The sequence below is a fragment of the Tenrec ecaudatus genome, chromosome 6, assembly GCF_050624435.1.
Source record: "Tenrec ecaudatus isolate mTenEca1 chromosome 6, mTenEca1.hap1, whole genome shotgun sequence".
Lineage (NCBI taxonomy): Eukaryota > Metazoa > Chordata > Mammalia > Afrosoricida > Tenrecidae > Tenrec > Tenrec ecaudatus.
The window spans coordinates 7,064,902-7,086,667 of NC_134535.1; the positions used below are offsets into that span (position 1 = coordinate 7,064,902).

The following is a 21,766-nucleotide window of genomic DNA, read 5'->3' on the forward strand; positions in this document are numbered from 1 at the left end:
ACATTCCGCATCAGATCGTGTAAACCTCAGAGCCGCTGTGATCAACCATACAGCCACCCCCCTGTCCGTGCACTGGCTTCTCTGCACTTCCAAGCTCCTGCCTCTCACCAGAGCCTGGGCCACAATCAGAAGATGGGACAAAGGCTGAGGAAAGTGTGGAGAACTGGTTCTTGTCCATTAGCCTCTTCCTGTCCCAAGAGGTCATCAAAGCAGGAGTTGACCCATGCTGGGCATTTGGAGTGGACTGGAGAGAATCCCAGTACCAAGGTCCTGCAGGATGAGAATCTGGAGGCAAACTTAGGAAGTCTAACAGCATAAGGAGCACTGGTGGGCTGGAGACGGGTGGGACTGCTCAGGGCAGAGCAGAAAGCCCAGTCTTTCTCTCAAGGAGTTGCCGGTAGTCTCGAACTGCCTACTATGGGAACCACAGCCCAACACATGACCCCACCCCCGGGCTCCTAAGGGGCTGTAAATCTTTACAGGAGCAACTGCTGCTTCCTTCTGACAGGGAGGCGGATAGTTTGACCCACTGACCTTTCAGTGAACAGCCCACTGCACCACGGGAGCTCCCTCCTATGACATAAACCAAACCCACTGTCATCGAGTTGGGTCCAACTCACGCAAACCCTCCTATCCAGGGAATCAGCCTGTCCATGTTTACAGGATGTGGTAATTACATAACTTCATGTCAACTTGATGAATAGAGTGAAGGGGTGGAGCTTAGCCTGTCAATCAGGTCACAGTCTGATGATGCCTCCTGGGGGTGTGGCCTTCTCATGAGGATTCTGGGAACTTCTCTCATTCCCCCTGGAGGTGGGCCACACTCTCTCTCTCTGCCTTGGTCTTCTGCTGACAAGCCATGCTGATGGCAGCCAGAGCCCTGAAGCTGTGACCATTGCCACTGGATCCACAAGACTTTTCTCCCACCGGCCTGCGATCTTCCTGCATTCAGCATCATGACATGTGCTGTGTGAGTCTGAAGAGGAATCTATGGACTAGTGTCAGACTTATGGGCTAATAGCAGACATATGGACTTGATCTGGACTGGGCTGGGATGTTTTCTCAATGTACACAATTACTTTTTGATATGAAGCTCTCTCTTACACACATATGTGTGACCCTGGATTGGTTTCTCTAGTGAACCCGGCCTAACACAAAGCAGCAAACAGCATCATCTTTCTCTCCAGGAGTCGCTAATGGCTTTGAACGTCCACTTTGCGGTTAGCAGCCCAGCGCCTAACCCACAGTGCCACCAGATCACTTTTTTCTTAAAATCCCCCAAACCCAAACTCATTGCCATAGAGTCGATTCTGACTCAGCATCCCGAGAGAGGGCTTCTAAGGCTTTATGGCTGCGACCGTGGCCTCGGATATAGCCACTGAGGATGGTGCGGGACTGCGTGGTGAACTGCACTATTCCTGTCCGTGGGTCACCAGGGGTCAGAACCAACTTGACGGCCCCCAACCAAGCTCCGTGCTCCTCTCCGGAACAGACGGTGCAGTGCTGGGTGGCCGCTGCGCCCACCTGCCCGGCTGGTGTCTATTTGCAGTATATTTGCAGGCTTGTCCGTCCATCACCACGATGGATCTGCTAACACTTTCCTCCCCCTGGAAAGAAGCCCTACGCACATTGCCAGCTCTTCCCCACCCCCAACCCATCCACAGGGTTTCCAGTGGCTGTTTTCTCGGAGGCAGCTCTGGGGCGGACTGGAAGCTCCGACCTGAGCGGGTTACCTGTTGGCACCACCCGGCGACTCCTAGAAAGCCTTCGCAACAAAGTCCTTCAGAAGATGCAGAGCGCATCCCACCTCAGGCCTCTGCTCGGATGGCCCTCAGGGTCCAGGCTGTTCCTGGGCGCTCGCTGCGCAAGGAAGGCCAGGCTCTGACCACGAACACCCTGGTCCCCTGTTGGACAATCTGGACCCTGCAGGCAGTCAGCTCCTACATGCTCAGGAGGGCAGATGACCGAGGGGTCTCCAGGTAGGTAAGCAGCGGGCCACTGGAACACGCTTTTACCAATCCTAAATGTCCAGCTGGTGGGCCTGGCCCTGGGAGGGTGCTCAGGTGATTGCTATCCAGGATGCAAGGACAGTGTCACTCAGCAGGGACCTACCTGTGTGCCAGGTGTCCGAACAGCAGCCTGCAGAGGCTGGGGGATGGCACCACGAACCCAGGGGTGGAGGACGGGAAGCAGGCCAGGGAGGAGCATCTGCTCCCTCCTCCCTTTATAGTGCTGAGTCGGTGGGCGGCTCCCAGAGGGGCGTTCAGCTGTGTCCCCAGGTGAGACCAGAGGGGCGCCCTGCTCAGAACCCCAGCAGGGTCAGGTGTGCGGTCCACTCCTAGAACTTCCCTGAGCATGCAGAAAGCTTCAGGCCATGGGCCAGCCCTGCAGTTCAGGCCAGCGTGGGTCTTCAGAGGATCCCAGGATGGGACACGCTCCCTGGCCAGGCAGAACCTGCAGGAGGCCATCCCTGCGGCTTCTGGCTGCTCCCGACCCCACAACTTGGGTCCCCAGGGAACAAGGCCACCACACAGGAGGTGACAAACTTTATTTGCTTCTCAAACTCCACACACCTCCAACACGCTCCTCTCGGGCCGGCAGCGCAGGCCGCTGCTCCAAAGCCCGGCTCGGCGGGGGCTCAGCACAGACCACCGGAGCCTGCTGGTGACACGGGCAGCGGGCCCGTGGCCATGACGGTCACCACCACGGCGGGCTCCTGGTGGGCAGCCCTCAGCGGGGCACCCTCACTCCGGGGCCGGCCGGCCACTGCGCCGCCCTTGGTTCTCCTTCCACACAGTGTAGTTGAGCATGGTCGCGACGGCCAGCCAGGCCAAGTATGGGTACAGCAGGCGGGCAGCCGATGGGCTCACACGGTGCCAGGCCACAGCAGTGGCTGTGGCCACCCCACCTGTCAGCAGGAGGTCCACCAGAGCCTACGAAGACAGGGTGGGAGAGAGGGTAGGTCTGCATGGGGGATGTGTCCGAGCTGCCTACCCACTCGCTGGGCTGGGGAGGGACTGGCATGCCCATCCTGCCCTCTGATGACCCAGGCAGGCCCGCCCACTCTCAGCCTCCTGGGAAGAACTGGGCGTGTGGAGAAAAGATGGAGGGACGTCGTCACAGACTCCACCGGCCCATGGCAGTGCCTTTGGAAGCAGCTGCCGAGAGATCCGATTGTACATGGCATTGGCCAATCTGCTGCCCAAGATGGCTCTCAGGGGTTGAAGAGCAAAGATGTGACCCAAGCTGTGTGTTTTCCGTCACCTCGTGTACAGGTGAAAATCAGACACCAGATAAAGAACACAGAAGCAGACTCAACATATTTGAATGACAGTGCTGGCTGGTGGACCGGCAGACGGACACACAGATCTGTCTGGGAAGAAGTCCAGCCAGAGCGCTGCTTAGAGATGAGGCTGGCGGGACTTCATCTCACAGACTCTTACACGCTGTCAGGAGAGACCAGGCCCTGGAGAAGGACATCGTGCTTGGGAAAGCGGAGGGGCAGCAAAGAGGGGAAGGCCCTCGATTAGATGGATGGACACAGTGGCTGCAGCCACGGGCTCAGGCGAAGAAGCAACCGCGAGGCTGGCACAGGACCGGGCAGCGTTTGATCAGTAGTGCACAGGGTCGCCAGGGGGTGGGGCCGACTCGATGGCACCCGACAACAGCACAACAACACACGTGACAGTGCCGTCGTAGAACACACTCGAGAAGCAGGGCAACTGCTGCAGGACCCCGGCCACCCCTTCCCCTCCCCGAGCTCCAGGGCCAGCCAGAGGGGCAGCCCTGCTCTCCTGGTGTCCCCACAAGTTCCAAGCAGGATGGCCAGCAGGGAAAAGGCCTGCTAAGGGGTAACAACAAGTGGACACACTCCCTGTGCACAAAGTCCATGAACCCAGCTCCCCCAAACCACACCCATAGCACCCACCACCTGCCCCCAGCCATGGAGTGGATTCTCACTCATGCTGCGCTACCCTATGAGACAGAGTAGAACTGGGAGGTTTCCAAGACTCGAACTCTTCACAGAAGCCACTCAGACACAACCACCGGCCTCTCCCCACCCGGAGAAGAGAAGAGGGACCAAAATCACAGACACGCGGAAACCGCTGGTCCAAAGGACAACCGTCAGTCTCCACCACTCTGAGACCACGAGCACTCGATAGTGCCCGGCTGCCCCAGCCAGCGGCTCCGCAGGGAATCCCATCAGACGTTTCTGAAGGGAGTGGGGAGGAAAACGTGGAAGAAAACGCAAAACCATAAAGAGAGAGAACAGGCTCACTGGCCAGACAGAGGCTGGAGGAACCCCGGACTCTGGACCTACGTCCCTCTTCAGGTCAGGACCAGAACTCACCCCGTGGCTCCGTTTTCAGGCAAGCCCAGACGGGTCTGTAAGGGAAACAGTAACCCTCGCTGGGTTTGAGCACCTGAGAACCACCGTCTGAGATCAGGAGGGCAGCGGTGACCCCTGGACAAGGAGTCAGGGATGGAGGAGGAGTGGAGGCAGGGAGGAAGTAGAGGGCGTGAGGGGCACTGAGGGGACCTGTGAACGGCTGAGTGGAAAATGGAGTGTCTATTCTGTAAATCTTCTCCCAAGTCAAAATGGAATTCTTTTTCAAATAAAAACTTGAGAGAAACAGGCATTTAACAGTGGGAGGTAGCCACCATCCTGCCACCCCTGGGCGTGGCTCCGAATGTCAGGTGGAATTTTCTGGGGGAGGGGGCAATGGCCCCTAAACCCCCCACACAGGAATACTAGCGGCATCATGGGCTGCTAATAACAAGGTGGGCAGTTCAAGCCCAACAGCTGTTCCCTGAGAGCAAGATGAGGCAGTCTGGTCCCATCAAGATCGGCAAACTGTGAAACCCACTCTGTGCAATGGGGCAACTATGTGCCGGAATAGACTGTGGGTTTGGTTTTAGCGGGGTCTTAACCCCAAGTAACCCGACTTGCTGCAGCTAGAGCTGAGAAAACATGCACACACCACACACACACTCACACACGGGCGCTATACCATCAGTCCCTAGGAGTTGTACAGCCATCTGAGCAGGAGCCAGGTGCTGACCCTGCCCTTAGATTCTGTCTGAGAAGTGACATCCCCACAGCCCCTACCCCCCACCCCCAGAGAGGACCCAGGGAGACAGGCCAAGCTAAGCTCACACTTACCCAGCCCATTTGGCGAGTGCCAAAGAAGATGGGGGTCCAGGACCAGTTCAGGGCCAGCTGCCCGGCATAGAGGCCCAGGGGGACCATGGCCTCCTCCGAGAAGCCCCCCAGCTCTTTCCAGATCATGTAGGAGCCATACCTGCAACAGAGCTGCCATCAGCACATCCATGGGGAGGAGGCCAGGTACTGTCTCAGGCACTGACTGCTGTGTGACCTCCCGGAGGTTGCTTGACCTCTCTGGGTTGCCTCACCAGGCTGCCGAGGGATTTGAGCTGGCATGGTTGCTGTGTTTAGGGTGGTGGCTGGCACATGGTCCATAGTGCCAGGAAGGGGGAGGCACAGGAGGAGGAGGCTCCTAACATAGCACAGCAGACAGGATGCTTGGGCTGGGCCTTAGAGGGTGAGTAGGAGTTTGCTAGAGAGAAGGAACAGGATTTTCAGTGGCTTAGAGACAGGTGGGAGACCCTGAGTGGGTGTGACTGCAGGCTGAGGTCTGGGGACCAAGGAGAAGAGGGACTGGACAGGTGAGCGAGGGTCTGGGCACAGGGAGGGGGTCTTGAGAGCAATACCACTACCAGCCATAATAAGGACTTATGTGCACCAGGAACTGTTCTAGCACTTTCCATGCAGTAACCCTTTCCATGCTGGTGATGGTGTTGTGAGTCAGGCAGTACTATCACCGCCGTTTCACAGAGGAGGAAACTGAAGCACAGAGAGGGACAGTCACTGCCCAAGACTTCTCAGAATTTGAACCCAGAGCCCAGGTCTGCCCAGGTCTTCACTGTCAATAAGGGGTGTGACCTTGGCCAGGGCCAGAGGCAGTGGTCGAGGCTACTTTATGCTTCATCAGGATCTCCGTGGTGGAAGGGGAGAAAGAGAGAGAGAGAGAGTGTGTCTGCCTGTCCGTCGGGAGGTTGGAGTATCAGGAGGCAGCATTAGGCCTGAGTTAGGATCCTGCTCCTGGGGGTGATGGGTGTCCCACTGGGCAGGGCCTGGGGCCAGCAAAGGTGGGTTGGGGAGCGGGGGTACGGGAGATGGGCCAGGCAGCACCCGGGCTGAGATCTGGCTTAAACTCCATCCAAGTTCCCAGCGCCCAGCCTGGCCTCTGCTGCCGCTGTGGGAGACTCCCAGCCCTGTCCTGCACTGGCCAGGTGGGGTACACAGAGAAGACTGGACACAAGAGGCAGGAAGCGGACCTCATCTCCTGGATGCAGTCCCAGAGGGAGCCCCCAGGGGGTGCCCTCCGTGTCTGGACAACCTATCCGCCATCACTACCCTAGGGGCGCTCGAGGCCAGAGCGCAGGGAGGGGAGAGGGAGCTGGAATGTCATTGAAACTCCTGCAGCTAGTAGCCCCCTATCTAGAAAGATCAGGCGCCCCTCCTCTGTACAATGGGGACCGTGAGGGGGAGCCTGGTAGGCAGCTCGGTGTGTGTCGGTAGAGAAGTGCCCGCCACCGGGTTTTCACTGACTAATCTTTTTGAATTAGATAGCCAGGCCTTTCTTCCAAGCCACCTCTAGGTCAATGCTTTGCACCGCATGCGCCCGCGGCCGCGGCTGCTATTCACTCAAATCACCGCTAGAGGCGCCCACGCCGCTAAACGCCGCCTCGAAGGGGCGGGCTCGAACCTGACACCCACGCCGCTGAGCCAGGCGCGGCGGCTTAGCCCGCCCCGGGGGCCTCTCCCAGGACCCGGGAGGAGAGAGCTGGGTTGTGCAAGCACAAGGCCGCCCAGTTTCCTGCTTCCTGTTGGGTCCCCAACCAGCCTCTGGCATGGTTGCGCCAGGGCTCCAAGGACGTTGAAAGTCCGGGGCGGGGAGGAGGGAGGGGAATGGCCCGGCCCCACCCGCTCCGGGGACCCACCTACCCCATGGCCGAGTAGAGCGTGCCCCAGATGGGGCCGAACGCCCAGCGGGGCGGGGTCCAGGAGGGCTTCTGTAGGCCGGAGTACCAGCGGAGGCCCTCGCCGTGCACGAAGCGAGAGCCCAGAAAGCCGCCCAGGCTGGGGGCCAGCGTGAAGCCCACGGCGGGCACCCAGGGCGGGGCCATGGCTGCTGTAGCGGAGACTCGGAACGTTCTGAAAGAGGTCGGGGCTCGGTGAGAGAGGGAGGTACCCTCCCGAGGGCCTACGGTGCGTGGACGTGGGCGGGCCCCAAGCTCCACGGGCAGCTCTGCAGGTCCCTGCAGGGTGAATCTGCTACCAGTTGGTGACCCGCCAAACGGGAGGGGCCTAGTCACACCCAAAGCTCTGCCACCCGGGCCCAAGGGCTCCAGTGAACCTTCCCCTAACCAAACCTGCCCTGTAGGGTCATGAGTCTCAGGTGCCCTCCCCGCCTCCACTTAGAAGAGTCCTACGCTCCCCCTTGACCTTGAGTCTCCTACCAAGAGAGAGCCTCAATTTCCCCCCTCAGGTAGAGGGGCCTGACCTGGCCGTGGGTTCCACATGGGTGGAGCGATGAAAATCTCCAGGCCCACACAGGTTGTGGGCACCAGTGTCAGGGGCAGCGGGGTGGGTTGGGGATGAGGAGAGAGTCTCCCCATTTCCTCTGGGGCCCCCGACCCAAGACAGACCACCATGCCACATCAGCTGCTGGCCACCGACTACGTGACATGCCCAGCCCAGCAGGCTAGGACCTCATTACAATCCCATTCACCAGGTGAGAACACAGGTGCAGGGAGCTGGGCAACTTTCTAGATCGGTGCGGCATGGTGGTTCTGCACTGGGCTATGATCTGCATGGTCGGCGGTTTGAAACCACCGGCAACTCCTTAGGAGACAGACTGGGCTTTCCATGGTGGACTGGAGGACAGGGGGGTTGGTTTTTAGTTTGGTTTAATGACTGCAAAGCCTACACCCCTCTCCCCCATCTCCTGGAGGAACAAAGCTTCTGCCCATCAGGGGAAATGGCTCATGAGGGGAAATGCCACCCGCCACCCCCTCCTGCCCTCCCTGACCTCATTCCCACCCCAGCCCTCCCTCCACAGCCTTCCTGCCTCATCAGTAACCTGCCCAAAGCCAGCAGGGCCGAGGGTAGAGAGGGCTGCTGGTTGCTCCCCACTCTACCCCACCCACCCCAGTTGCCAGCTGTCTGCCCAGCCCCAGAAAGGGCCAGTCAGTCTCTTCACCCTCTGTGCCAACTCGTGGGCGGCAGGCCTACATCAAGGGCAGCCGATTCCACCTCCTTAGCCTCTGTGCCACTGCTTGTGAAATAGGGGTTGGCCTTGCCAGTGAGCCCATTTCTCTGAGGTCTCGCCCTTTCTCTGAACCCACTCCTCCAGGCAGGTCCCAGCTCAGCCACCCCAGACCTCCTCTCATCCCATTGCAGGGGCTTGTTTGAATTCCCTCTTTCTTGAAGTGACTCACGGCTAATCCTCCTCCTGGTAAACCTTGTAAAACATTTCGATTGTGAAAGGAACCATTGGGTAGGGAAAGTTCTGGAAGGATCCACCAGGGAGGACCTGGAAAGGGCCTTGGGGACCAAGCAGAGGGGATGGGTTCTGCTTGGGTCAACAAAGAGCAAGGGTTTGGGTACTGATGGCACCACCAAAGACCAGGGTGAGAAGAAACAGAGTCCAAAGTAAAATGAAAAAGCAACCTGCTCTTTGGGAAAGCCGTTCTCCTCTCAGCCCTCACCATACACTGAGGGGCCACTGCCAAGACATCCAGCAGGACACACACACACTCACATCTACCCACTCACACACACTCACTCTCATAACACACTCACTACCCACTCACACTCATGCTCACACACACTCATATTCTCATGTCACACTCACATTCATTCACTTATACACTCTCACATGCACACTCACACATTCTCACTCTCATACACACACTCACCTATACTCACATTCTCATTTTCACACTCACGCACACTCACATACTCTCATTCACACTTATACATTCTCACACTCTCATACACTCACACTCACTCTCCTATACTCACATTCTCATTTTCACACGCATGCACACACTCACATACTCTCACACTCACACATTCACACTTATACATTCTCACATGCACACACTCAAATACACACTCGCGCACACACATTCATACTCTCACACTCGCACCTGGGAAGAAAATGACCATGGCCCTCAAAGTGGGAGGGCGGGCAGTGGGCTAGGATCAGACCCCATGGGTCCAAACTCTAGCTCCAGTCCAGCAATGAGCTTTGGGGCAGATGGCTGTGGGTTGAGCCTCAGTTTCTTCTAGTTCAAAGAACTCCTTTGGGTAGTAGACATTCCAGTTGGGACTCCCTTTGGGAGCTCAGGTAGGAGTCCTGGTGGTGTAGTGGTTAAGCATTGGGCTGCTAACCTCAAGGTCAGCCGTTTGAAACCACCAGCCGCTCCTCCAGAGAAAGACGGTACTTTCTACTCCTGTAAAGAGTGACAGTCTTGGAAACCCACAGGGGGAGTTCTACCCTGTCCCACAGGGTGGCTGTGAGTGATTGTTAATATTATTATTTGGGGGTGGGGCTTAGAGGGGGCTGCAGGCCTGCTCCCTCTCCCTGACTTGTATCCCTGTTTTTCTGAGTCCAGTGGGTTGAGAGATGGAGCTTCTGGGAACTGAGCTCTCCTCCCTGTTGTTCTGGAGTGAAGACCGCCCCCGCCCCCACACTCTGCCTTCCATCCAGAGCCCCAGAGTGGCATTGACAGTCTGTGGTGGGTCATGCATTGGCCTGGAGTCCTCCTGGCCTGTGACCCATTGGGATGGGCCCTGTCCCTTACCCCTCCTCCAGGAGTCCCGCCCCTCCTGTGAGCAGTCCCAGAGGGAGCACATGGCTGCTACTGGTAGCCAGAGTCGGGCCAAGGGCTCTGCCAAGTACCCAGCAGTTTGCCCATGGCTGGCAACCACATCCCGTTTTTTGTACTCAGGGCGGGAGGTAGGTGGGGGCGGGCGCTCTGGGCAGGGACTCTAAGGCCCTGTCCACGCTAGAACTCGCTCGTGCTGGGAACCTAGAGGCCAGGAGCAGTGCCTGGCTGTGCTCAGGCAGCTGAGGACAGTGTCCTCCTGGTTCCCTCCTGGTTCCCGGCGTCCTCTCACTGAAGTGGGCGTGTGGTGGGGAGGCGTGTGGGTCTCTGAGTGGGTCTGGGCGTCATGTGCTCCGGAAGGGGACCTTCCCTGGCTCCTCTGAGCCACCAGCGGGCAGGGCCCTCATGGCGCTTCCTGCTGACCGAGTCCCCGCCGGGGTGGGGCGGGGACCAACGTCCCCCTCCAGGCTCAGGGGTCGGGGTGAGGCCTCCCCAGGACTTGCAGAGGACAGGCACGCACGCTGAGGCTGCGGCGGGGAGAGGAGCGCACAGAGCCGCCCAGTGAAGCCCGTCGGACCCCCGCCCACCGGCTTCAGTGCCCCCGCCGGCCCCCGCGCTGTCGGGGCCTCCCTCGCACGGGCCCCTTCACTCCCTGCCCTTCCGTGCCCACTCACCAGCAGAAGGGACGCGCTCCGGGAAGGCCAGTGCGCAGCAGGAGGTGGTGGCGGCAGGGAATGTCCCCATCCGCCCCGCCCCGCCCTGCCCGCCAGGCCCTGCCCGCCCCGGTCCCGCCCCCGCCCCCCCCCCCCCCCCCCCCCCGCCCAGTGTCTCTGGGCACCCGCGGGCGCTTGCGTTTTCCCAGCCACCATACCCCTGGAGGTTCTCTGATGCTGCTCCCTTGCCTTCAAGCTGCCCCTCGCCTCTTACGGGATCTGCTGGACGCAGGGCGGACGGACGCAGCCAGGTGCTCAGGTCCCTGCCCTGTGTCCCAGGGCAGACCTCTGAACCTCGCAACTGCAAAATGGGGCAACAGACGCGGAGGAGCAGAGGGGTGATTCCCTGACCTGCTGCTGAAGCCCTGACTCTTGCCAGCACTGGCGGCTCTGCGCCTCCAGCCCCACTGTTCCCCACCATCCCAGGGAGCACCCCACCCTGTCCCTGCCCTCTCTGGGCTCCAGTCCTGGTTCAGCCACTCTGCGGTTTCTGGGTTTCGCCCTCCACTCCTTAATCCATAAAATGGGCACAACGCTGTCCCCTCATGAGCATGTTGGACAGGGTGCCCCAAGGACCTGGCTCAGTGAGGGGAGGTTGCCACCACCCCCTCCCAAGTGACTGTCAGGTGCTCCGACCCCTGGTCACACCTGCCCAAACCAGTGGAGTCTGTCCCAGCTCCTGCAATATGACCTCTTGGGCCCCTTTCCTCCATTTAAAATATGGGATAAAAATTATACCTCGAACTATATTAATATGTAGACAAGTATAAGCCAGCTGAATTATATTCACATTTTTAATTAAAAAACAGTTTTGTTGGCACATCATCACATAGCGTACAATGCAATAGTGTAACCATATCAAGAAGAGCTGTACAAACAATTTTAGGACATTGCCCACAATTGATTTTAGAACATTTTTCCCCTGTACTTAATGTCACTCGTGTGTGTTTTTTTAAATTTTGGCAAAAATATACACAACAAAGCAGTCACCAATTCAACAACTTCTCCATGTATAATTCCAAGCCATTGACTTTACGCGCTTTCTCTTTCATCCGGGGTAGCCATGGGGTGTTTGGTTTCTCTCTCTCTGTCTCTCTCCCTCCCTCTCCCTCTCCCTCTCTCCTCTCTCTCTTTCAGTAGTTTTCTTGATACAGTATTCATATAGCATGCACTTCCATAGTTAAACAGCTTCTAAAAAGAGTCGTATACACATCCTCACTGTCAGCTCTGGTGCTCCCTCCCACCTCCCGCAGGGATCGCTCTCCAACTCCCTTCTCCCTCCCTTCCCTCCCATTTTTTCCCCTGATTAAAAAAGAGAAAAAGTGGAAACTTTTCAGTGGCCTACTAAAAAAAAAGTACTACGTGGCCCCAATACGTGCCCCAGGCCCTAGGGCACGCTGACCACGTCTCCTTGGGGCGAACCACCCTTCACCCGGTGGGAAGTTCCCAGCCTGGCTGAAGAGCAAACCGCCTGCCCAGAAGACACCAAGAGAAGGGAGGAGTGCCCGCCCCTGCAGCCACACCCCTGCTGTGAGCGAGGCTGTAAGAGGTGTGAGAGGAATGCACCTGGTGGGATGGGTTTCTGTGCTCAAATATCTGGGAGACACCTGAGCCAAAGAGGGGTGGCACTGAGAACAAGCACCCCAGATCCCTGCCCCGGTGGCGTTCACACCCATTTCACAGATAGAGATCATTCACTCACAGGATTCACCCTGCAGATGTGATACTCTGCCCCGTGGTGTCCAGAAAGCTTCCCAGTACTTCAGCGCCCACCCCCCACCTGCACCTCTTCATCTCCTCAGTCCCCTAATGATCCCTGGACAGCAGCAGCCCTTGTCTCCCCTGGGCAGTGACCACAGCCCCTGCTCCCTCCTCATCATGCCTGCCACAGCCCTCCTCTGCCCAGGACCCTCCCACTGCCTTGAGCTCTAGTCCAAACCATTAACCTGGCATTCAGAACCGTGCCATTCAGGGCATTCAATGCCAAGCCAAGAAGGCCCTGGCTCCCCCTGCATGGGCAGCCTTGGCCCCCTACCCTGGACATCTCCACAAGACCAGGTCCAACCATTTGCTCCAACATCTCCCCAGAAAGCTTGCCCAGAACCCCACCTCCGTGCCTCCCACACTCTGAACTTTACAGCACTGGGCTCTGGGCAAAGAATGCTGGTGGCGTCATGGGCTACGAATTAAGCTGTGAGCCACAAGCTTAGCCATGTGATCCCACGAGCCACTCTGAGCCAGAGAGACCAGGCTGCCTACTCCCATGAAGACGAAACGCTCTGGAAGCCCCAAGGGACAGTTCTCTCCTGACAGATGGCTGTGAATTAAAATGGACTTGATGGCAGCGAGTTTGGGGGTGGGGTCCTGGGCCCTGGGCACTGGACCTCTCTCGAGCACCTGAGTCTGCTGGCCTCGGTGGTGGTGGTGGTCAGGCGGCATCAGGTCAGCTCCAACCCATAGGGACCCTAAGCACAGCCACACGAAACTGCCCAATCCACGCCATCCTCCCCAGTGGTGGTGTTTGAGCCCTTGGTCTCAGCCACTGTGTCCGTCCATCTACTTGAGGACCTTCCTCTTTTTCGTTGTCCCTCTTTTTCTCCAAACAAGTCGCCCTTCTCTAGGGACTGGTCTCTACTTTGGACATGTCGTCTCACCATCCTTGCTACTAAGGAGCTTTTGGCCATAGTTCTTCCAAGACCAGTCAGCAGGTCCTTTGGCAGCCCTGGGACTCTCCATATTCTTGGCTAGGACCGTCATTCAAATGCACCCGTTCTTTGGTCTTCCTTATTCGGTGTTCAACTTCCACATGAGTTAGTCCGGGTGGACTAGAGAAACATTCATAAACACTCATCTGTGTACAAGAAAGATATATATATATATATATATATATATATATATATATATATATATAATTTGAGTTGGGGGAGCCAGCCCCCCACCACTAATCTTGGGTTCAGTAAGCACAATTGTGCGGTTGAGATATATAAATATTATATTGAAGTCATCGAGAGCATGAGAGATAAAGAGATATTGCAGTAATGGAGTCAGACGCATTTCATAGTAGCATGCTCACCTCAGCCCCCTTGGTGGTCCACGTGGAGAGACGGGGAGGGGAAGGAGGACAAGGGAACAAGGGAGCGAGGATGGGAGAGGAGGGGGCAAGAGAGGAAGAGAGACCTCTATTGCTAACCCAGGCTTATATATCTTTGGGGGCGTGCAAGCCCACTAATTACAGGTAAAGACCTACGTCACAGGAAGGGGTTACACTATGTTACACAGCAGTGAGAGGGGGTGGTCTAGGGACATACACGCAATAGGAAGAGGAGGGATTGGGGTATGCATGTGACAAGATGACCAGATCCTAGGTTTAGGATGGCAGATCAACTTTGACCTGTTCTCTGGATCTCCATAGGAACCATTATCAGTAAGGTGTAAACCCCACCTACTGGAACCAAATAGATGACTGCAGGCGTCCACTGTCCTTAACAGCAAGGAGTGGGGCTCACTGCAGTCTGGCAACTGATCACCCTCAGGGAGGATGCCTGTGAGCATATGACCTCCCCCCGCCCCATATATAAGAGCAATTGAATATTGAGAACACATCCCAGCCCAGTCCAGATCAAGTCCATAAGCCCAATATCAGCCCATATATCTGACACCAATCTATCAAGTCCTCTTCAGACTCACACAACACATGCAATGACGCAGAATGCAGGAAGATCACAGGCCACTGGGTGGAGAGTGTTGTGGAACCAGTGGCAGTGGAAGCATCTCATAGCCGGCAGGGTCTCCACGTGGCTCCTTCTGCTCCAGGGCTCTAACATAGCTCCATGTGTCTTTTCAACAGGAACGTCTCACAGGGAGTAAGCATGTGTCCCGCCTCCAGTGAGCTATTGATCCCCTCTAAATGAGGTCATCAAGCTGTGACCTGATTGTCAGGCTAAACTCCACCCCTTCACGTGTAAGTCTCGAGTTGACAACAGATTATGTAACTACCACAACACATGCTTAAGAGGCCATGGAAAATACCAGGACTTGGGTCAGGGGCCCCCAAGGACTCAAAGTAGCCTCCCTGCTCTTCAACACTGTAGAGAAGTCTTGGTGCCCACGTCTGGGATGAACGCTTGTGCCCCTGCGCCCACCGGCCTGTGCTCTCCTGGCTTCCCGCTTCACCTTTCTGCATCACCAGCCTCCAGCTACGGGTATGAAGAAGCTCCCCGGCCAGCATCCAACTTAGGGACTAGAGGGACTGGCAAGGGATCCCTTCTTGATACCAAATTACTTCTTGAGAGAAAGCTCTTTCCTATCCATAGAGGAGTGTGCCTGGATTTGTTCCTCGAGATCACCCGGCCTAACACAGATGGGTATTTATGACATGAATCTTCCGTGTTGCCGATGAAGCAATGGGGAGACAGAGACATGGACGAGAAGACCAAGATTTCCTAGGCAGAGAAGATGGTGAAAGCTCCAATCCCAGGTCTTTCCTCGCCCTTCAGGTCTGTCACTGAACTCCATCCTCTGGTCACAGCCCCCACCCCAGGCTCAGTTTTCAGCCAAACAACAGGTCCCAAGGCTTAGAATAATCAACCATGGAAGAACAAGGGGACAGCTCGAGCCCTGGGCCAACTTCCACAAGGGTTAGCACAGGAGGAGCACAGGGGGGGCGGGACCAGAGGCGGTCCATTTCCAGGATTGCAATGAATGACGCAAAATGTGTTGGACTTGTTGAATGGAGAAAGGAGCCTCTCCTTTGACAACCTCCACCCCATGCACAATAACAAAGCTATAAATATATAGATATTCCTAGAGCGCAACAAACCGGAAGCACACTGCCATCGAGTCAATTCTGACACAAAGCGATCCTTCGGGTCTTCTGAGGCTGCAATCTTTCTGGGAGTAGAAAGGCTCCTCTTTCTGGGAGCAGCTGGTGGATTCAAACTGCTGACCTTCCATCTGACAGCTGAACTTGTCACCCACTGTGCCACCTCACTGCCATCAAGCCAAGACTGACTCACAGTGACCCCTATGGGAGTCCGAGACGGTGACTGTTGACGGGAGTAGAAAGCCCAGTCTTTCTCCTGCGGAGCTGCTGGTGGTTTTGAACTGCCGACCACGTGGATCGCAGCCCAACGGGCTCCAGTATGTCTACATAAACTCTTAACCTCGCTGTCACCAAGTCCATTCTGCCTCATGGCTACCCTATGGGACAGGGTAGAACTGCCCATGTGAGTTCCCACGACCGGAACTCTTAACTGGAGTAGAAAGCCTCGCCTTTCTCTCGTGGAGCGGCTGGTGGTTTCGAACTGCAGACCTCGCGCTTCGCAGCCCAACTTGTAACCACTATACCACCAGGGTTCCCTTTGTATATATATACATATATATACATAGAGACAAGCAAAGAGAAAAAAATGAGGACACTCTCCCATCCTCTAAACTCTTGCCTTTTCTCAGCACACACCCCTGATTTCTCTTCCCCCAAAGAAGTGGACAATTTTGTAATCAGTTTTCTTCCATCAGAAACCTCTTTCTGCATTAACAATTAATTCCCTGCGTGGGTTTTCAGAAAACGGATCCGTTTCATCTACATGAATAAAATAGAGGTGCACGCTTTAGAAAAGAATCCTAGTTCCGCGGGGCCTGCGGGCGTGTGCTCCCCGTGCGCCGGGCCTTCCGTCCTCTTTCCCCGTTGGAACTGGGCCCGCGAGGACGGGAGCATGCCTAAATCGACCAAGGGAAAGAGTGGCGGTCGGGAGAAAAAAGTCATCCATCCGTATAGTAGAAAAGCCGCTCAGGTCACCAGGCAGTCCCCAAACAAGAGCAAAAAGAAAGAATGCGAAAGCCTTGCGTCTCAACATTATTGGGGAAAAACTACCGTGGTTTCGAAATCATCTTGATGTCAGAAAAGCCGAATATTCAAAGAAAGACGCTTGCGCATGGATTGAAAGCTATTTAAATCGATGCAGCAGTGAGACGGAGCAGATTGAGTTACATAACAGCGTCAAAGACAGGCAAGGCCGGCGCCACGTTTCCCGGGAGATGGTTATCAAGCAGACGATGGAGCGGGAGCGACAGCAATATGAGGGCTATGGCCTTGAGATTCCAGACATGGTAGATGCCGCTAATCTGAAAACACTTAGGGAATGGGATTTTGATCTGAAGAAATTGCCCAACATTAAGATGAGGAAATCTGTAAACATGATGCAATTCCCAAGAAATGCAAGAAGAAAAACTGTACAGCCGTAGACAGAGTCTTAGAGGAATTGGAGCTAAAAGATGAATCCAGCAGCTCTGACGAGGAAATGACTCCGGTGACCTAGTGGACTGTGCTTGAGCTGTGAAGACTTGAGAGCATCAGGCTACACTTGTTGATGGTGGTAAATCAACAAGTGGTCATTCTCTTATGTGACCAGCGTTCTATTTGCAGTTTTAAAACAGGTAGAATTGTTACCTAACATTATAAAGAAAAAGGAAGGTTGCTTTATAGTTTGTATTAATTTGTTAAAATGTAGTGACCAAAAAACCCTTTTAACCTGAATTTGGAGGGGCAGGAGTTAATTTGAATGAAGACAGAAACAGTTTCTTTTCCGCTCCTGTTTATGTAGGACTGCCTAACTGGGTAGCAGTGGGTTTTAACGCCACACAGTGAGCAATCCAAAGCACCTTGTTTCATGATCAGGTCCTTACTGATGCCTTTCACGATTCTGCCTTCTAGCAATACTCTTCACCTACTCCCCTCTTAAAAATGAACCTTAAGTTTTTTTTTTAACATAAGAGGATATGTGACATGGAATTCATAGTAGACTCATGGACTGTATACTATTCTTATTTATCATCTGAGGCAGAGGTAACTGGTAGCAATGGAACAGTCTCATACTTAATCTGATTTTTATTTGAAAATGACTTCATGTGAGCACCTTTTATGTTGTATAGTTCCTGCTTTCTCATGAAAAGTGATGTCTGCGTTGTGTGGAACCATAACTAAGATTACAGTACCAATTTTACTGATGTGATCCCTTTTTCCCTCTTCAAGAAACAGGTTAAACTAATATACCATATATACTTGTGTATAACCGAGTTTTTCAGCACATTTTAAATGTCGTTTTTGTGGTAAAATTAGGTGCCTCTGTTGATACTTGGGTCGGCTTAGACTCGAGTATATATGGTAATTGACTTATTATTTCAAGCATTGAAAAACAGTGTGTTAAATTGCTTATTATGCACAAACCTTGTTACACACAACACATCATTTAGTCTATTTTGTAAAAGAAACTATGGAAGTATATTTGAATATTTTCAAGAGAAAAATAATACATGTGTTGTGTTATGTTAACTAGATGTCAACCAAGTCTTATTAACAGGCTATTTATAATGTTATAACTTTTTTAATGAAAATTTAAAAGTATATTTATATTTAAAAAAAAGAATCCTAGTGGCACATTTGTTAAGCAGCCGGTAGCTAATGGGCACTTCTGTGGTCCAAGGCCACCCGGCGGCTCTATGTGAGGAAGACTTGGCTGTCTGCTCCTGGAAAGGTCAACCCCCAAACCCAAACCCACTGCCATCGAGTCAATGCCGACTCAGTGACCCTATAGACCAGGGAGCACTGTCCTTGGGGGTTTCTGAAACTGTAACTCTTTAAGGGCATAGAAAGCCTCTTCTTTCTCCTGGCGAGAGACTGGTGGTTTTGAACTGCTGACCTTGAAGTTGGAAGTCCTGTACATAACCCGCTCTGCTACCCAGAAAACCTGACAGGGAAATTGTGTCACACAGGCTTGATGTAAGTCAAAACTCAGTAGGCCCTAGCAGAAACAGCGCCATTTAAAAATCAGAGTCAGCAGATACCCAGGGGCCCCCTTCCCAGGATAATCACAGAACGTGGTCTGTGGCCCAGGGGCCCCGCAGCGCCTTCTCCACTGACACTTCCCTACCCATTCCAGAGACAATTTCTAACTTGACTTTGGGTGGGATGTGCCCTTGTTTTGCTTTGGAGTTGTATTAATACACCTAGGTATATTTCCTTGATCAATGTATTGATTAGTTTTGAAAGCCTGACTTGGGAGAGGAGGGAGGAGCCCTCGGAAGGGAAGTGTGAACAGAGTCCCTGGACAGAGTCAGACTGACCCCAGTGTCCCCGATGGTTGACAAGAGTCCCTCCGGAGTCAGTCAGAAGGCAAGGTCGGAGGCAAGGCCTGGGAGAGGCAGGACTCCCCCCCAGGCCGGCCGGCAGGACTGGGGTATGGGCCTTGACCCGAGTTGTTCTTGCTTTGGAGCTTACTGCCCTCTGTTGAGTGTCCAGGGGGAGAGGGAAGTTGGACAATTCCAAAAGATGGATTGAGTGGCCCCAGTCAGCCCAGGATCCTTCAGGCCTTGATCAAGACCAACCCAATGCAGACAAGAATCTGGGCCAGGTTCCCCCAACCCCCACTCCCGGCAGTCCATTCTTCAACGGGCAGTGGGAGCTTGGTGGTGACCCTGTCAACACATCTATAACTAGAGTCACCGTACTCCTGTCTGGACCGGCTTCTTGCAGGTCTGGTACCAGTGTCATCCTGCGTGCACTATCACCCCGGGGATGGCATTGACCTTCCTCCTGGTTGGAGCCTTTCCCACTTTGCACATGATTGTGTTGAGCCCGTTCTCTTGGAGACCCTCAGAAGGAGTGTACTTTCGGGTGTGACTTGGAAATCTTGCTTTCTGTCCCCTATGCTTGCTCAATGCTTGGCGGAGTAAGGCTCCTAAGTTGGCCATGTTCTTCATTTGGGACCATGTCTTCCAGCAGCCATGTTGCTTGAGGGAGGCTGAAGCCCTTCTGGGCCTTGAGCCTTGGGACTGGGTGACCTCTCTTGCTCTGGTTGGAATCTTTGAAGAGTTCGCGGTGTCTACCCTAGGCGAGTCTCATTTCGTCTGGGCTAGCACGCGCTAGGCCCTTTCCATCTGGAAATGTCCAGCTTTTGTTCTCTCTCTCTCAGAAATGTTCTCTGATGATTTCTTTTCTTCCAGCTCTTCCCTTCCCTTTCTGAAGTTGCTGTTGCTCAGAATGTGGATCTCTTGGCCTGGCCTTCTAGTCTTCTTTCTGACTTTTCATGTCTTCATCTTTTTCTTTTTAACTTTTTATTGTGACTTGATGTGTTAGGCAGGGTTCTCTGGAGAAACGAAACCAGGACACTTATGATTTCATAGATAGGTTTATACAGCCAGAAGAAATATAACAGCTAATTAGTCCACCCAGCAGTACAGAGGACTCATTTCCATGGAACACTTAATAGACTTGAAGTCCTTCAGCTCATGTAGGCTGCCTGGTCCAAGGTCAAAGAAGCAGACAGCAGTGTCCTCCCTGGGGCAAGGCAGGCAGAGTCTGCCCACGGGCAGCAAGCAGCAGGACAGGTCACCACCAACAGTCAGTGGCTTGGGAGCTGAGTGAAGCAGGCCCGGATGGGATACCAAACATAAGCAATGCAAGGCGACAGGATCTACCAGCCTGAAGCTCAATCAATGGCCCACAGGGAGTGCAGCTCACAGACTGAGGCAGAGAACTAGCTAGAGCAACAGTGCACTGCACGCTCCAGCAGGCTCTGATCACCAGGCAGCAAGGGGGGGGGGCGTGTGGGGGCGGCCTTTCAGAGCTATTTATCTCTTTACCCTGCAATCAAACTGTGACCTAATTAACCCCACATGTTCCTGTTGGCCAGGTTGACACAATAAACCTATCACACTTGGGTAAGGGTTACAGACAGATCATCAGTTTTACATTCAATAAGTCATTCATGGTTTCATATTGTCTTCTTGGCCTTTGGGGAGATCCTTCAACTTTCTCTTCCTGGCCTTCTATTAAGTTTTTGCTTTTTGTCTGATCAATTCTACTATCCTATTTTTATATGTTCAAGAAGCTATTTTTTCATTTTCTGAATGTTCTCTCTTTTTAAAAAAGAAATAGCTTCTTGTTCTTATTTCAGGATACAGGGTCTTATCCCCCAGATTCCAATGAAAGCTTTTCAAATGTATTTAAAGTATTAATTTCTAAGAAGTTTTTTTGAGATATAGATAATATGCTCTACAACCCAGTGGTTTAAATGTGTTTTCTAAAACAGTTGAGCAACCATCACCACAATCAATTCTAAAATACTTTAGTCATTCTTGTGTCCATCACCACTCTGGCACCAGCGGCCCCCTCTCCTCCCCTCCCCTAGGACTTTTCACAGTTCATCAGGAAGGCTCCGTCCTGCCCTCTGCAGCCAGGCTGTTCCAAGCACCTTCTCGGGAGACTTGCAGCCCCACCACACTCATCTCTGGCTCTCATCTCTTGCTGTCTTCCTGGTTACACTGTCCTCCTTCCCATCTCCCCTCCCGGTAAACCTCTCCCTGTAAACCTGCCAACCCAACTCGCTGCCATCCTCACTGCCGGAGTCTAGCAGATGTCAAAACTGACCAATCCCCTCCTTAAGGTTCCATATACCTTATTTGCATACCCCCCTCTCCACAAGGGTGCCATGCACCTTATGTACATTATTTGCAAGCTATCCAATCCCCTTGGTGGGCCACACGCACCTCATTTGTATAGTTTTACCTCATCGGTGTCTTCGTTGTCTAGTCCTGCTGGAACAGAAACCATACAAGTGGGTGGCTTTCACAAACAGAAATTTATTCTCCCCCCAAGTAGGTGGGTAGAAGTCCAGACTCAGTTCAACAGCTCCTGAGGAAGGCTTCTCTCTTGGTCAGCTCTGGAGACAGGTTCTTGTCACCAACTTTCTCCGGGGTCTACGAGTTTCTCAGCCCAGGAGCTTCTAGCCTAAAGGTACCCAGGTCTGCTCCCAGCCCTTGTTTCTTGGCCTTAGGAGGCCCCTCTTCCACTGTCTTATTTAAGTAACTCTTTTCTATCTCAAAAAGAGAGTTACTCAAGATAGAGCCTCACCCGGAAGATGGCATCCTGCCTCATTATCACAAATGCCTCCTTCGTATCACAAACCCACTGCCATCTTGCCAGCCTTACTGGGAGCAGACAACCCCTCCTGTCTCCCACAGAGCAGCTGGTGGGCCCCAAACAAGCACATGGCCACGTGAAGGCCGCGTGCAATGGGTTTTTTTTAATAAAGAGTGAGGAAGGAGAACAAAACCAGCTGTTGGGTGATTGATTG

The 21,766-nt window shown here is 54.0% G+C and overlaps 1 protein-coding gene and 1 pseudogene across 1 annotated transcript; one reads left to right on the forward strand and one right to left on the reverse strand.

The window, feature by feature from the left end:
* Window positions 1-2,529: 2,529 nt before the first annotated feature.
* On the reverse strand, window positions 2,530-10,717 carry TSPO (translocator protein). The gene is made up of 4 exons (XM_075553519.1): window positions 10,596-10,717; window positions 7,031-7,240; window positions 5,165-5,303; window positions 2,530-2,933 (listed from the first exon to the last, which is right to left on the reverse strand). The coding sequence occupies exons 2-4, from the start codon at window positions 7,210-7,212 to the stop codon at window positions 2,745-2,747; spliced, it is 510 nt and encodes a 169-aa protein (XP_075409634.1). The 5' UTR covers window positions 7,213-7,240; window positions 10,596-10,717; the 3' UTR covers window positions 2,530-2,744.
* Window positions 10,718-14,597: 3,880 nt separating this feature from the next.
* Window positions 14,598-17,589, forward strand: LOC142450689 (translation machinery-associated protein 16 pseudogene; annotated as a pseudogene).
* Window positions 17,590-21,766: the final 4,177 nt, after the last annotated feature.

Excerpts from the sequence above, each read along its gene's own strand:
- TSPO (XM_075553519.1), bottom strand. The coding sequence starts at position 7,212 with ATGGCCCCGCCCTGGGTGCCCGCCGTGGGCTTCACGCTGGCCCCCAGC. Across the intron at positions 5,304-7,030 it reads ACGCTCTACTCGGCCATGGG|GTATGGCTCCTACATGATCT; the intron begins GTAGGTGGGTCC and ends GCTCTGTTGCAG. Across the intron at positions 2,934-5,164 it reads GCACTCGCCAAATGGGCTGG|GCTCTGGTGGACCTCCTGCT; the intron begins GTAAGTGTGAGC and ends CTGTCTTCGTAG.